The 14163-nt window shown below is 39.9% G+C and overlaps 1 protein-coding gene across 1 annotated transcript; it reads left to right on the forward strand.

Moving 5' to 3' along the window:
* The first annotated feature begins 10137 nt into the window (after positions 1-10137).
* LOC139442489 (nuclear nucleic acid-binding protein C1D-like) lies at positions 10138-13871 on the forward strand. The gene is made up of 5 exons (XM_071223298.1): positions 10138-10354; positions 11435-11501; positions 11980-12035; positions 12223-12367; positions 12749-13871. The coding sequence occupies exons 1-5, from the start codon at positions 10217-10219 to the stop codon at positions 12853-12855; spliced, it is 513 nt and encodes a 170-aa protein (XP_071079399.1). The 5' UTR covers positions 10138-10216; the 3' UTR covers positions 12856-13871.
* Positions 13872-14163: the final 292 nt, after the last annotated feature.

Here is a 14163-nt window from a genome sequence, read left to right on the forward strand (position 1 = left end):
TAAGGGTCAAGTCGTTTCATTTGAAAAGCCATAATAACACTTATATGATCGCGTGTGGCTTTCGTTTGGGACAGATATGTGGGCGAAGTGGGTGGTTGGGAGACAAAATCTGTCGTTTGGTGGAAGAAAGTGACACGTTACTGGAAATGACATTTGTTGAGGCCAGTTGAAGGTCAGGGACCTGTTACACAAAGCGACAAGCAAAACTCTCATACTTTAAAACAGACGGTAGTCGTACTGTTAGGATCAAGTCATCGTATCCCAATTGCGTAGATTGATGTTCATGGGGTCAATCATTGGATTGTCTGATCCAGTCCTGATTATTTAAACAGAGACTTGGTCTCCTCATGATGTTATTTACCTCATTTTCAAGTAACTGTTACGTGTTGATTCCCTAATCTAAAAAAAGTTAAAAGGCTAAAGAATACCAAAAAGGACCCCAAAACATCAACCAACAAATCGTGTACAATTAACAATCGTATTATAAAAATAAATAGGCTTGCAGGTTAATACAAATTATTGCAAAGTAATTACAATAGCTGTATACAATATGATAGCAATGGTAATAGTATTCATCTAGCAGCCACAACGGTCAAGCTTCCAAAATAGGCCTAGGCTGGATATTCAGGGTAAAAAATATCTTCACAAACAGCTGGTCTTGATGTAATGTGAGATCAAAGAAACACGCTAGTGTCCCATAATATGGTCTAAATACCTCCTAGACGTTTCTATACAGTGCTTGACGAGTCTAACTGTTTCGAAAGATTCTAGATTACACTTGACTCTAAACACATCTAAATATAGTAACTCCCACACAACTGCTTACATTAGATAGTACTATATTCCCGACAACTAATCATTGTCAAAACACAGTGCTATGAACTTCTACTGAATCGTAACAGAAGCAATGTAATACAATTACAACATTGTTTTACAACAAATTACACTGTCATATAACATCATAACTACGTTAATTATTCACATCCCTACCAGCGGGCATTAATCCCCCGTGTAAAGCTGATACAAGCTTGTCACGTGTTTGTCTGGCACAGTAGGCGCCTGCCAGAAACCTGCCTGAATTCACAAAGAACAACGCGGAATCTGAAAGCGTTACAAGTACGTCGCTGGTCTGGCGGGTGATGCAATATGTAGAGAGTTGTCCGGGATCACGCATCGCAGTTCGGCTTCCTGTCATGTTCAATGAACGGGAGTTGACAGAGGTTAAGTATGGGCAACCTCCCTGTCAGAACTAACTATATCGTTGAAAGGAGAATGTTCAGCGACCTTGGTATCGGCTCGCCTCCTGTGACACGACGGCTGACTTATCGATGTAGAAACGAGCATGCTCCTCACATCACTAGGTATCAGCGGTGAAATATTTCCCATGTACACTGACAAACCTGACACGCTCTTAAAACGCGACATATATTGGAAAATCAGCATCATCATCATCATCATCATCATCACAATTATTATGATTTCTATTATTCTTATTATTATTATTATTATTATTAGTAGTAGTAGTAGTAGTAGTAATAATAATAGTAGTATATAATGGACATATTATACATTGGCTAATCTAATCTTATGTCCAGCAATTTCCGGGGTAAAATAGGTCTTCAGCATATCATGCTTGCCGTAAGAGGTGACTAACGGGATCGGGTCGTCAGACTCGCTGACTTGGTTGATGCATGTCATCGTATCCCAAATGCGTGGATCGATGCTCATGATGTCAATCACTGGATTGTCTGGTCCAGACTCGATTATTTACAGCCTGCCGTCACATAGCTAGAATATTGCTGAGTGCGGCGTTAAACAACAAACAAACAAACTCTAATGTCCAGCACCTATTGTTACAGGTGCAAATACACCCGAGCGGGCAGACTGATAAGACATTTGGGGATTAACGTGGGCATCTCACATACCATACAACTAATTGGTGAGCTTCTCACAAAAAAATTATAAACGGAACAAAAAAATTATTCAAAGAGAAGACTTGGGCTACGAGACCCTCGTCTGACAATTTACAGCTCCATCCCGGAGGTACTCAGCGGTAATCAATGCAAGCAGGATTTGATGTATTTTGCGCTGTACGTGATTTACTGTTACATTTTAACACCTGTTTCATTTTATCTCTACTTGGGTTTTGCCAGTAATATTCAGTAATACACTTAACTCTATCATTGTTAAACTTTGGACATATTAAAAAGAAATGATACTCTACCTCGATAGTATATTAAATAGATTGTTAACAAATATCAATCTACAATCTCTATTTATATTAGTGTAACGGCCATAAGACATATGAAAAGTCATCTCGTATATTTACAAAGCTATATTTTTTTAACGATGATTGTTGTATTTTGAAACAGGGTAAATTTATAATGTCTGTGTAAACACTGACAAATCCAGCGGAAGAAATTCATTTTATCGACTTGTTTCGCGAAGAAGATTCAACTGTCCAATATTCGATCACCAACATAAATGAGCCGCCACTTTCAAAATGTTAGAAAAAAGCAACTATCCAGTCAATATCGGGTGTGCCTACTCCTCCTCCTCCTCCTCCTCTCAAGAAATGGCAGTACAGCTGGCGTTAACACTTCACTGGTGTAACGTGCAGCGGTAAGATTGCTATCAACAACAACCAGATCCGTCTTCATGTTTCCACAAATCCCACCCCAGACCATCACACTGCCACCGCCGTTTGGTTCAATTGCCTTCACGCAACAACGTGCCGTCCATTCCCCTGGCCGCCGATAAATACGCACCCTGCCATCTGTTTGAAGAATTGGAACCTGCTCTCATTTCTCTGCTACCATCGCTCGACATTCCTCGCCCACCTCATTCTCCGACGTCGATGTTCAGGCGTTAACGTCATTTATTTGAACGGTCGGTAGGCTCTCAGACCATAATGACGAAGTTGTCTGGATACAGTCTTTATGCTGATGAGATGACCAAGAGCATGGCGTCCTGTGAGGTATCTGTTCCTGAGGTGAAGCAGACGTAAATGGTGGTTTTTATTGAGGGATGGTAACTCTGGGTCTGCCGCTCCTGATATATACAATGTCATTCGTGTATATAATTATCTATAAGGCTTTGTTTAAAAATTGCGCAAAAGGTAACTGGATTAACAATAGTGAATTTAACAATCCATCAGCAAAACCACCTGTACATAATAATGCTTTAACATTAAAAGCCCAAACGTTTTGAAAATCAGACAATGAAATATCATATGCTAGTGCTAATAAACAATTATTACTCTTTATAATTTTGAACCAATGTTTTATTATTCTTACATATCTCGAAATATACACCGTAATTCACCGTATATTGCTGCATGTAGAATGGACATTTAAAATTATTTGACAAAACACTAGGTGAACACGCTCAATATCGGGTGCATTTTAACACCCCAAACTTCACATACGTTACACACTGTGAAAGTTAAAAAAATGAATTAAAACACGCTCTATATCGGGAGCATTTTAACACTCCAAACTTCACACAAGGTACACATTGTCAAAGTTAAAAAATGAATTAAAACACGCTCTATATCGGGAGCATTTTAACACCCCAAACTTCAAAAAAGACATTGTGAAAGATAAAAAAAAAAAAAATTAATAAAAAATTCACAACATGTCTTCGGCGTAAAATTACACGACTTTATATTTGAATACAAGACATCCATGAATGGCATTTAGATCTTTACCTGATAACGCCTTTTGGCATACAGGAAGTTACCCGTATACGTAAATATATTTCCAAAGAGACAAAATTCATTTACCAGTTCTAGCTCTTTACCATTTACAAACCACCATTACGTAAGATTCCTCTTTTGCGAAACACCATTACTTTAGGTTTACTAATATTCATATTTAGCCTCCATTGTACACAATTATCATGGAGATTGTCCAGCAACATTTGAAGGCCAGTCACGCTTTCAGAAAACATATCCATATCATCTGAAATAGAATCATAAATAAGTGAAAAAAATCAATAACCAAACCAGTATAATGGCACCTCTAGTTGGGGATCTATATTCACATACACTGTATTGCATTATACAAGGGATTACAGACAAGAAAAAGTGTTCCACTGTAGTAAATGCACAGGCTGACGTACAGTTTATTTCTAATCCTAAGTTTTATTGCCTGGTACATGTTTATGATTAAGACCCGACGTCAAACTTCCATTTATTGGAAATGTTCTCAAAGAGGTTTTCAAACCACCATGTACGACGAAGACTTTGTCACTGTGCAGCGGGTTGATACCGACACCCGTGATACTCATGGACCCGTCCATAACCCCTTCTTGGCATGCCGGAACCGTCCAGCTCTGGTTTTTGGTAGGGCAGTTGGAATAGGGGTTGGAGAGTAACTAAAGACACCTTTTATCTTTTTTCTTCCTAAATAGTCATTATAGAACACAGCAGCCTACATAGATGCAGACCGCATCCGTGGTCTAGTGGAAGAGCGTCCGACGGGAAAACGGAAGGCCCGGGGTTCGATCCCCGGCCGCGTCAAACAAAAAGACATTAAAAGATGGTACTTGATGTTACCCTGCCGGCGCTAGGCATTAAAGGGCTAAAAGAAGGGGTATTCATGTTAAAACTGCGGCATGGTATCTGAGTGGGCATGCATTTTATAATCGGCATGAATCCAGACGAGTACAAGCAGCCACACACACACACACACACACACACACACACACACACACACATACACACACACACACACACACAAGTGACAATATTATATTTATTATCTTATATTGGGTGTTAAATATGCCATTAAGAATTCATATATTTTTCAAGTTGTAATTTATTCACAGATTCATGAAACATTCCTCTTGATGGTGGCTAAAACCCAGAACGGGGCCAGCAGTTGACGTTGTATTAAGGCGTAACGTCCCAGGAGTTGACAGGGCTAATTGATACATATAGACATGCGGCCTCCTTCCACATGATACACCTGGTAACACCAGCTGGCGACTAATGCTGTAAATTTAGACCTTGGTCGGCCTTTAAGTATCCATGAAGTCAGTACTTATTTACAGTGTGCATAACCACAGACTTTTAGAATATTGGTATTCAAGCTAGTCCTCACAGAGTTGTGCCCCTTCACTGGCTCGTGGGAGTGTCACTACGCTCAGATACTCCAGATTTCGATTCGCACAGTGATGATAACCTCATCTGCGCGGCATGGTGCCCAGTAAAGAATAAAATTAGAGAGATATTTTTTTCTTATTTGGGCCGCCTACTTTGAACATATAGCTATTTCTCATATCCAACGATATGCCATGAGTGCGACCTCGGCGCTACCTCAAAGCGCTCCGAAAATACTAATATGCTATTCTGCTTCGCACAATTCAGTTACCAGTGAGAGAGTGAGTATGGTTTTACGCCGCTCTCAGCAACATTTCAGCAATATCACGGCGGGGGACAACAGAAATGGGCTTCACATAATGTACCCATGTCGGGAATCGAACCCGGATCTTCGGCGTGACGAGCGAATGCTTTAACCACAAGGCTACCCGACCGCCCCTTCAATTACCATAATCGAAGCATTACAATGTACAATTGGAGTTTTTTTCCAGGATATTTTTTAAGGAACTATCTGACCGCACGACATACTTCAAGCTGTGTATTAAAGGTGTTAGTTTTACGCTGCGTATGTAAATAGACCAACCACTGGGCGACCTAATTACAAGACCTGATAGATTCTGTGACAAGCTGTTGACCGTTCACTGGAACCAGATACAATTTCTCTGCTGGAACACGGACTGCACAACAAATAAAACCTGAATTTATCTCTCAGAATTCATTTTTAATTTTTTCAACAACGCTCTTTTCAAGTGTGTTATTTAAGAAAATACGACGAGTGGGAGTTGTTTATAATAGCCCAGAATGGTTTATTCTCCATGCAGTGTTTGTTTATTGTACGATAAACAACGACCACGAGTCGTTATATGAGATATCAAAATTATGTACAGGCTCTTTAAAGATGTTGATAAAATGTACAAGCTTTAAAAATGTTTACCCAAATTTTAATAATGACTCCCTTAATAGAATCCGATCTCGACAATGTCGGACAAGTCCATTTTATGAATAGGTGGGTTAAATTTGGTATTTCCCGCATATTCTCACAATCCTCACGTCGCTTATCTGTACCTTTTCTCCTAATATCGATGATATGTTAAGGTAACTATTTTTAAAGCTTGTACATTTTATCAACATCCTTAAAGAGGCTGTATATAATGTTGATATCTCATTTAAGAAATAAACGACTCGTGGTCGTTGTTTATCGTTTGCGCCCCTCCTGGTTTATTCTCCCCGCAGTGTTTTATTGTACGATAAACATCTCCCACTCGCCGTTTATTTCTTAAGTATAGCCTTAAAATAAACGACTTATCGTGGCGCATTGCAAAATTATAGTGTGGTCGTTGTTTACCTTGAATTTGATCAGAGGTCTGCCAAGATGTGCTGTACGACCCTAAATATTCGTCAGCCATGGGGACTTAAGACAATGGCAATTAAGGAACCGTTTTACGTGGAAGTGTGTGAGGGTTTATGGGAGATACAATTTCATTTTCAGCTGATTTCACACATTTGGACCATAGGTTGCTGGCGTGTCTATAGACTGCTACTACGGCCGTGTTTGCGAAGGTTTAGTGAGTGTGTCCGGTTTAACGCCGATTTTAATAGTATTCACGTTATATCACATCGTGTCAGCTTAATGTGGGAGGAAATCCCGAAGGTGGTCTGCGGCGTTTACGAAGAGAAACCCACGGGCACGGGTATGGTGCTGACAAACCTAGAAAAATCGGGGATAACCGGGATTCGAATCCACAATCATAGGTTCCTGGCGTTCCCAAGAGGCGCAACTCTACACAGCGAAATGTGGCGCTTTAGACGACTGGGCCATCTGTGCCTTCTTTCGTAGGTTGACAAACGATGCCATTCTGTGTCGCGGGACGTACACAGCAGGTTTACTGAATCTATACAGTGCGTTTTCCATCGTGTCTTTCTCAGCAGCATCACATCGAAAACCTAAATCTGCTCCACACATATTACAATGTAGGAACCGACATGAGCACGCCAAGCTAGACTTACTCACCGTTAAAATCCAATAATAGATGATGCTTAGACTAACGCTCAGTCGCTGAAAATATATTAATTTTATAGAAACAAACAACTCCATTTAGATTGAAAAGGAGCCCCAGTGACGTGGGAGTTTCAAACATGAACCTTTGTCAAATCTAAACTTGCTTTATTTTGAGCGTTTACAGTAAGGGCTAGGCGGAAGGGAATATAATATGGTTCGGGGACTGTGAGACAGGCAAGCTGGTGCTATCCCTAGGCGTCCGCTACAATGGCGTGTGTGGTAGATTCGCGAGGATCTGTAATCATCTGAGTGACTGAGTTAATGCAATGAAGGGGGCAAGAAGATTAATGGCCTATCCCGGTTACTGCAAAACAAATACAATCTGTCGTTCCAATGCCCAGTACATCATTCTAACTTGTCTCCAGGAGCCAAAACAAATACGACCTATCTAAATGGAGTAGAAACAGTCCGTACCGATCTATGGTGAAACTGGGCATGTGTCTACAAACTTCAGCTCTTCTGTTGATGCGGTTTAGCCACTGACCTCATCGGGAGATATATGCGCATTATATCTGTCATATGGAATGCTGTATGGCGCATTCTCGCGATCTCGACCTTTGGAAACAAATATGCCAAAAAGACGAGATGGCGTGATTTGGCAAAAATCTCGCGTTCTCGCGATCTCGCATGTTCGTATTTTTTTGGGCATATTCAGCTCGTTTCCAAAGGTTGAACAACCTCAAATCGCAAAGATTTTGCATAGTACCATCAAGTGAAATGTATGTATTTCATAAAAAAAAAGACTTGACGGTTCTTCTGTCAGCCGTCACTGACGTAGACATCATTTATGTTCAGTATTCAGGGCGAGTTTGTCGGTTAAATTGTTAATTGTTAATTGTTTGTTTGTTCTTAACGTCGCACCAAGCACTATGCCAGCTATATGACTGGTCTGTAAACAATCCAGTCTGGACAGGACAACACAGTGATTGACATCATGTGCATCGATCCATGCAATTGGGATGAGATGACGTGTATCCCATAGCTGCCTCTTATGACAGGCAAGGGTTGCTGAAGACACTGAACCTCAATGGAATATACAGCACGCCTACCGACATAGGTGGTTCTGTATGTAAGACTGTTGGTACCAACAATAACAGTACGCGTGAAACCAATCAGATATTGCTGTTAATGTAAGTCACGTGAGACAATGGTGTCAATGTGAAACAAATCAGACATTGGTGTCGATGTGAAACAAATCAGACAATGGTGTCAATGTGGGACAAATCAGACAATGGTGTCGATGTGAAACACATCAGACAATGGTGTCAATGTGGGACAAATCAGACAATGGTGTCAATGTGAAACAAATCAGACAATGGTGTCAATGTGAAACAAATCAGACAATGGTGTCAATGTGAAACAAATCAGACAATGGTGTCAATGTGAAACAAATCAGACAATGGTGTCAATGTGAGACAAATCAGACATTGGTGTCAATGTGGGACAAATAAGACAATGACAATGTGACACAAATCAGACAATGGTGTCAATGTGAAACAAATCAGACAATGTTGTCAATGTGGGACAAATAAGACAATGACAATGTGACACAAATCAGACAATGGCGTCAATGTGAAACAAATTAGACAATATATGGTGTCAATGTGGGACAAATAAGACAATGACAATGTGAAACAAATCAGACAATGGTGTCAATGTGAAACACATCAGATAATGTTGTCAATGTGAAACAAATCAGACAAGGGTGTCAATGTGAAACAAATCAAATGTGACAATGCGAAACAAATCTGACAATGGTGTCAATGTGAAACAAATCAGACATTGGTGTCAATGTGGGGCAAATAAGACAATGGTGTCAATGTGTAACAAATCAGACAATGGTGTCAATGTGGGGCAAATAAGACAATGGTGTCAATGTGTAACAAATCAGACAATGGTGTCAATGGGAAACAAATCAGACAATGGTGTCAATGCGAAACAAATCAGACAAAGGTGTCAATGTGAAACAAATCAGACATTGGTGTCAATGTGAAACAAATCAGACAATGGGTGTCAGTGTGAAACAAATCAGACAATGCTGACTGACAATGTGAAACAAATCAGACAACTGTGTGAATAAAGTATAGTGTTTAACGCGGGCAGCCCTGAACGGAAGTCCTGTTATATCCCGGCAAGTCAGCTTAATGCGGAGGAGTAAAACCCTGAATGATAACATACACAATAAACATACACTGCCATTAACATTTATTTCATTCATGACTGAATTTATTCCATGGGTGGACCTGAATATATATCACGTGACTAAACTATTTCGATACATGATCTTTATTTATCTAAGTAACCATCTTTTTAACTTTTAGCATTCATAGCTTGTAGTGATGTACTCACATTGCCTTAAACAATGTGTTCACAGATAAAATCCGGTGTGCAGAAAAAGTGCAATAATTCACACAAAATTGAAACGTACACTTCAGCTTCTGTGATTTTTTAAAAACATATCATGGTTGCATGTACCACATACAGAGGTCGAATGCACAACTTTATACCGGCGTCATGTAACTTAAAAGGTGTGATATGTAACATTCCGTTAATATAAAATAAATCTAGAAACCGTTAAAACAAAGAAAGTGTGTAAATTTCGAATGAATCTCAGAAGTGAGACCGTTTTGTACTATTCAGGAACGCACCGAAAGAAAATTATCCAACAAAACTCTCATAAAATCCTGATATAGTAACTTTTAGTGATCAGCGCATATTCACTGAAGAGTTGAGTCCCCTTAACCGGTGACGGTTCACATTGAGAGCCTATACAATTTATTTCACCAAATAGTATTCTTTTGGTTCTTTATTGTAAAGTATCATTTCCAAAAAATTTCTTATACACTGTTCTTTTACTTTGTTTAATAGTAATTCAGAATGTGGCATATACAAAAAGTATGAATATGTGTTATAAAACAAACATACAGGCGAAGCCATTCGGATTATTGGAGTGATTCAATATTTGTGACACCGTCTTGTCACAACATGTGGTGAAAGAAGACGACGTGTAAATTTGAACATTTTGTCGTGCTCGGCCTGGTAATCAGCTGAGAATGACGAGTGGGGAAGATGGTGGTGGTATTCCGAGTGAAATGAAAGAAAAGCTGGCATCCTTTGATTCAGCCCTGACCAGCCTGGAGACGGAGTTGAAGCCGCTTCTAGCGAAACCAAGAATGGAGTTCTTCGAAAAGGTGGCACGGAGAACGAGATATTAGAAGGCTTTGTATCTGTTAGCTGTTAATGTTATTATTATTATGTCGATGATCACTGAAATACAACCATCCCACAGTCACGAAGTTATCGACTTAGATACTAGACAGACACCAGCTGTAAAATAGGCCTAACTTGTTTAATTGTTTCTTCAAGGTCTTGATTTCCAATGTAAAGAACCATGGCTCTTATCATGCTTATGGGTACTTTCGTATTCATCAATGCCCCCACAACGATTGCCGGTGTTTTTTTTTCTGTTTCTTTGTGTTTTCTGTGCAACATCGAGTAAATAACATTTAATTCAATGTGGATTGTGTTTAGGTATAGTGTAAATATGGCAGTCTAACAATGCGAGGGTAGGTATCTCAGTCTGCTTGATGTGACCAGTACAACACTATACAAGAAACAAGATGAGATGACTGTGATCATGAGTTAGTTGACTGAATTATTTAGTGTTCATACGGATCAGCCAAGAAATAAATGTAGTTTATTTTCATGCTGTGTGTCAGCCAATGAACATGAGGAATGAATATATTTGATTGTGAATGTTTCTTTATATATTTTATGAATTAGTCCCCTAACCAGTATACACCGTTGTGTCCCCACATCACCCGTTTTCAAACCACTTAGCAATACATAACCACTTGCTTAATGACATAATCAAGGCAGACGCTACAAAGCCCACTGAAGACATCAAAGTGTTCGCCACTGGAGTTATGTTTCAAATAAATCTACATTAGGAAAGGTTTTCAATAAGTAATGAAAACATACATCAAAACTTACTTTTCGCAAATGCACGTTTTAGTAAACTTAATCTGATGGTAATTTTGGATCAGAACAATAGGCTTGAAATATTACATGACAGTTTCTTGTGTGATGACCATGATCACTGTAACACAGTATTTGAAGTGGTGATGATACGTTTGTACCTACATTATTTAGGCTGCCGAATTTGCATCATTGCTGAAATCAGTGCCAACACTTTCAGTCTTTTGAGTCTGGGCTTAAAACTCATTTTTTCCAGCTGACTTCTTCTTATGCCAGTGACTGTCATGTTTCAGCTGGAGCCCCTGGACATGGGGAAGATGGACTTGGTGGCATCGTATGCAGTCAACTCATTGTTCTGGAGTAAGTTACCCCTGCAGAGTTTCCAGTTCACGTTGTACACGTCTTGCTGCTCCTCATCACAGTCCTTCGCAACACCAGATAACAACTCCAGTTAGACCCATCTCAGATAGAGTCATCAGCATGTTCAGACACTTCCAAGAATGACCTCAATTCTGATCAGTGTTTGGATTCAAATAAACATGATAAAAGATTAAACATGTCGAGAAGTCATCGTTTTCACAATTCAAATGTTCAACATTAAGACTTATAATAGGATTGTTTAGGTCCTTTGGCAAAAATATGTAGCCAAAAGTCTGATGCTGTTCAGCGACAAGTAACAAATCTATCTGACAGTTGTGGGAAAATTTCCTGCAGCCCAAAAGAAAAGTTACCAGCCATGGGCAGACAGGCAGGCAGTTATTTCACACACACCCACAGACTAGGACTATTGACTATAGTACTTTGTTCACTAAGTAATTCTGTGCTCCCGTTGTTGCAGTGTATCTGAATGTGTGTGGAGTCAACCCCAAAGACCATGCCATCAAGCAAGAACTGGTAAGAAGGGATTTCTCAGTTAGCATTTCAAGAGTTGCCTCCCTGTAAGCTCTTCTCTAACTTGTAGAAAATCCGTTTTTAAAATAATGCAGTTTTACTGCCAGATACATCATCTCCAAATTTATGGTGCATACAATTTGAAAGTATATTGTGAAGGGTTTCCATTTACCGTTGTATTGTGCTCCAGGAGCGTGTGCGTGGATACATGAACCGCGTGAAGGAGATTCAAGACAAAGCAAAGGCCCCAAAAGTTAATGCTGGAGCTGCCAAACGTATGGTGAAGAGTGCTCTTTGGCAGGCAGCACAGAAGAAGGTCGAGCAACAGGGTAGAGGTGAGACTACTTACGAGGTTGGGTCGATTCACAGGGTAGAGGTGACACCAGTCACATGTTTTTGGCTAGTTACTTGGCTGGAGTAAAGCCAGTCATAGACTGGTCACAGTCACATAGCCTGTCACAGATTTGATTCCCAATGGTCGGACCTACAAAAATAAGTCATTGGATATACCCAAACAGGCTTTAAGCAAAAGAATCATGAGTGTGAGTGAAATGAACTCAAAAGAAAAACTCCAAATCACACAATTAATTTGTGTAGTACGTCCCTAATGGTTCAACTGTGGTTTAACTTATCTGTGCTCTTACTCTACATATTTGTGGCGAGTAGAAGTTAATAAGGGCCAAAGCAGTGTTACATAAGTACTCTCTTCTATTCAGACGAGGAAGGACCTTCGCAGTCACGACATTCCCTTAATGCCCCTGGTGGGTGTAGGAAGAGGAAGTTGGATGACATTGAGACGAGGAAGGGGAGGAGAACCAGGTGACAGGATGCCAGTCAAGTGAATGTTGAGAAGATGCTCAGATGCTGGTGTACTTCGGGAGACAGGCAGCAGTATACGCTAGGATTGGGATACACTGGTTTCCTGGGCTAGTTGTCCTATCTCACTCTTGATCTGATGTGTTTCCATTGGTGAGAACTTGACTTACCTGGTCCTTGGCAAGTTCAAGACAACATGAATCATTGAATGTTGTGATAGTCCCTATCCAGACTCGGGGTGCAAGGACTGTATGTTGGATAAGTGTTGATGATGTCTAACAAGATGCAAAGTTATGTATTCAAATTATTGCTTGAAATCCTGATAAAATGCTTTTGCAGGAACATTGATTACGGGAGTTGAAGTGTGTACCGCTGTTCAGTGAAGACACTGGGAAGGTCAAGCTGCTTATTTAGTGTGAATAGTTGAATCCTATTTCTGACATGAGACACACTGGTCACTTTGTTGGAGAGGTGCAAGACAACAAATCACCATTTAATTTTCAAAAGTATATATGAAGGAACTTGCATGTGTTGCAGATAAAAAAATATATTAAATCTCATCACATAGAGCCAGGCCCTGCTGGTGGTTCAAAATACCATGGAAATATAGTTGAAATACTGTTAAAAACCAGGCTTAAACCCCACAATAACATTACCCTATTTAAGAGAGCTGTTGACATAAAAGTGACATTTTTGGTCATGGTGAATAGCACTAAAGGGATTTACCTGTGTTATTTATTTTGGGGTTCAGGGGACACACAATCTTCAATTGTAGAGGGCGGTTGGGTAGCCAAGTGGTTTAAGCGTTCGCTCGTCACGCCGAAGACCTGGGTTCGATTCCCGACATGGGTACAATGTGTGAAGCCCATAACTGGTGTCCCCCGCCGTGATATTGCTAGAATATTGTTAAAACCGGCGTAAAAATCTCAATCACCCAATTGTAGGAGTCCCATGTTTAAGATTGGGATTCCCAAGAAATGACAAATATTGAATATATCAATGTTGATTCAAATAAAGTAGCTTCTTCACTTGCTGGTTTTTATCATATTTGATATGTAATATCATATGGAAGTTTCTCCTGTTTGTTTGCACTTATTTCAAAAGATGTACTCAAACTTTCCCCACCAAAATAACATTCACTTCTCGTTTTGTCCTGCTTTGAAGCACACACTTCACCCCAATCAATACAGAGATAGTACTCTACCACCTGACCAAAGTTGCACATTCTCAGAGGAAATGAATGTATTGTGTTTGTTTGTTGTTTAACGCCACACTCCGCAATATTCCAGCTGTATGACGGCGGTCTGTAAATAAG

The sequence above is a fragment of the Haliotis cracherodii genome, unplaced genomic scaffold, assembly GCF_022045235.1.
Source record: "Haliotis cracherodii isolate W230 unplaced genomic scaffold, xgHalCrac1.p SCAF_5, whole genome shotgun sequence".
NCBI lineage: Eukaryota > Metazoa > Mollusca > Gastropoda > Lepetellida > Haliotidae > Haliotis > Haliotis cracherodii.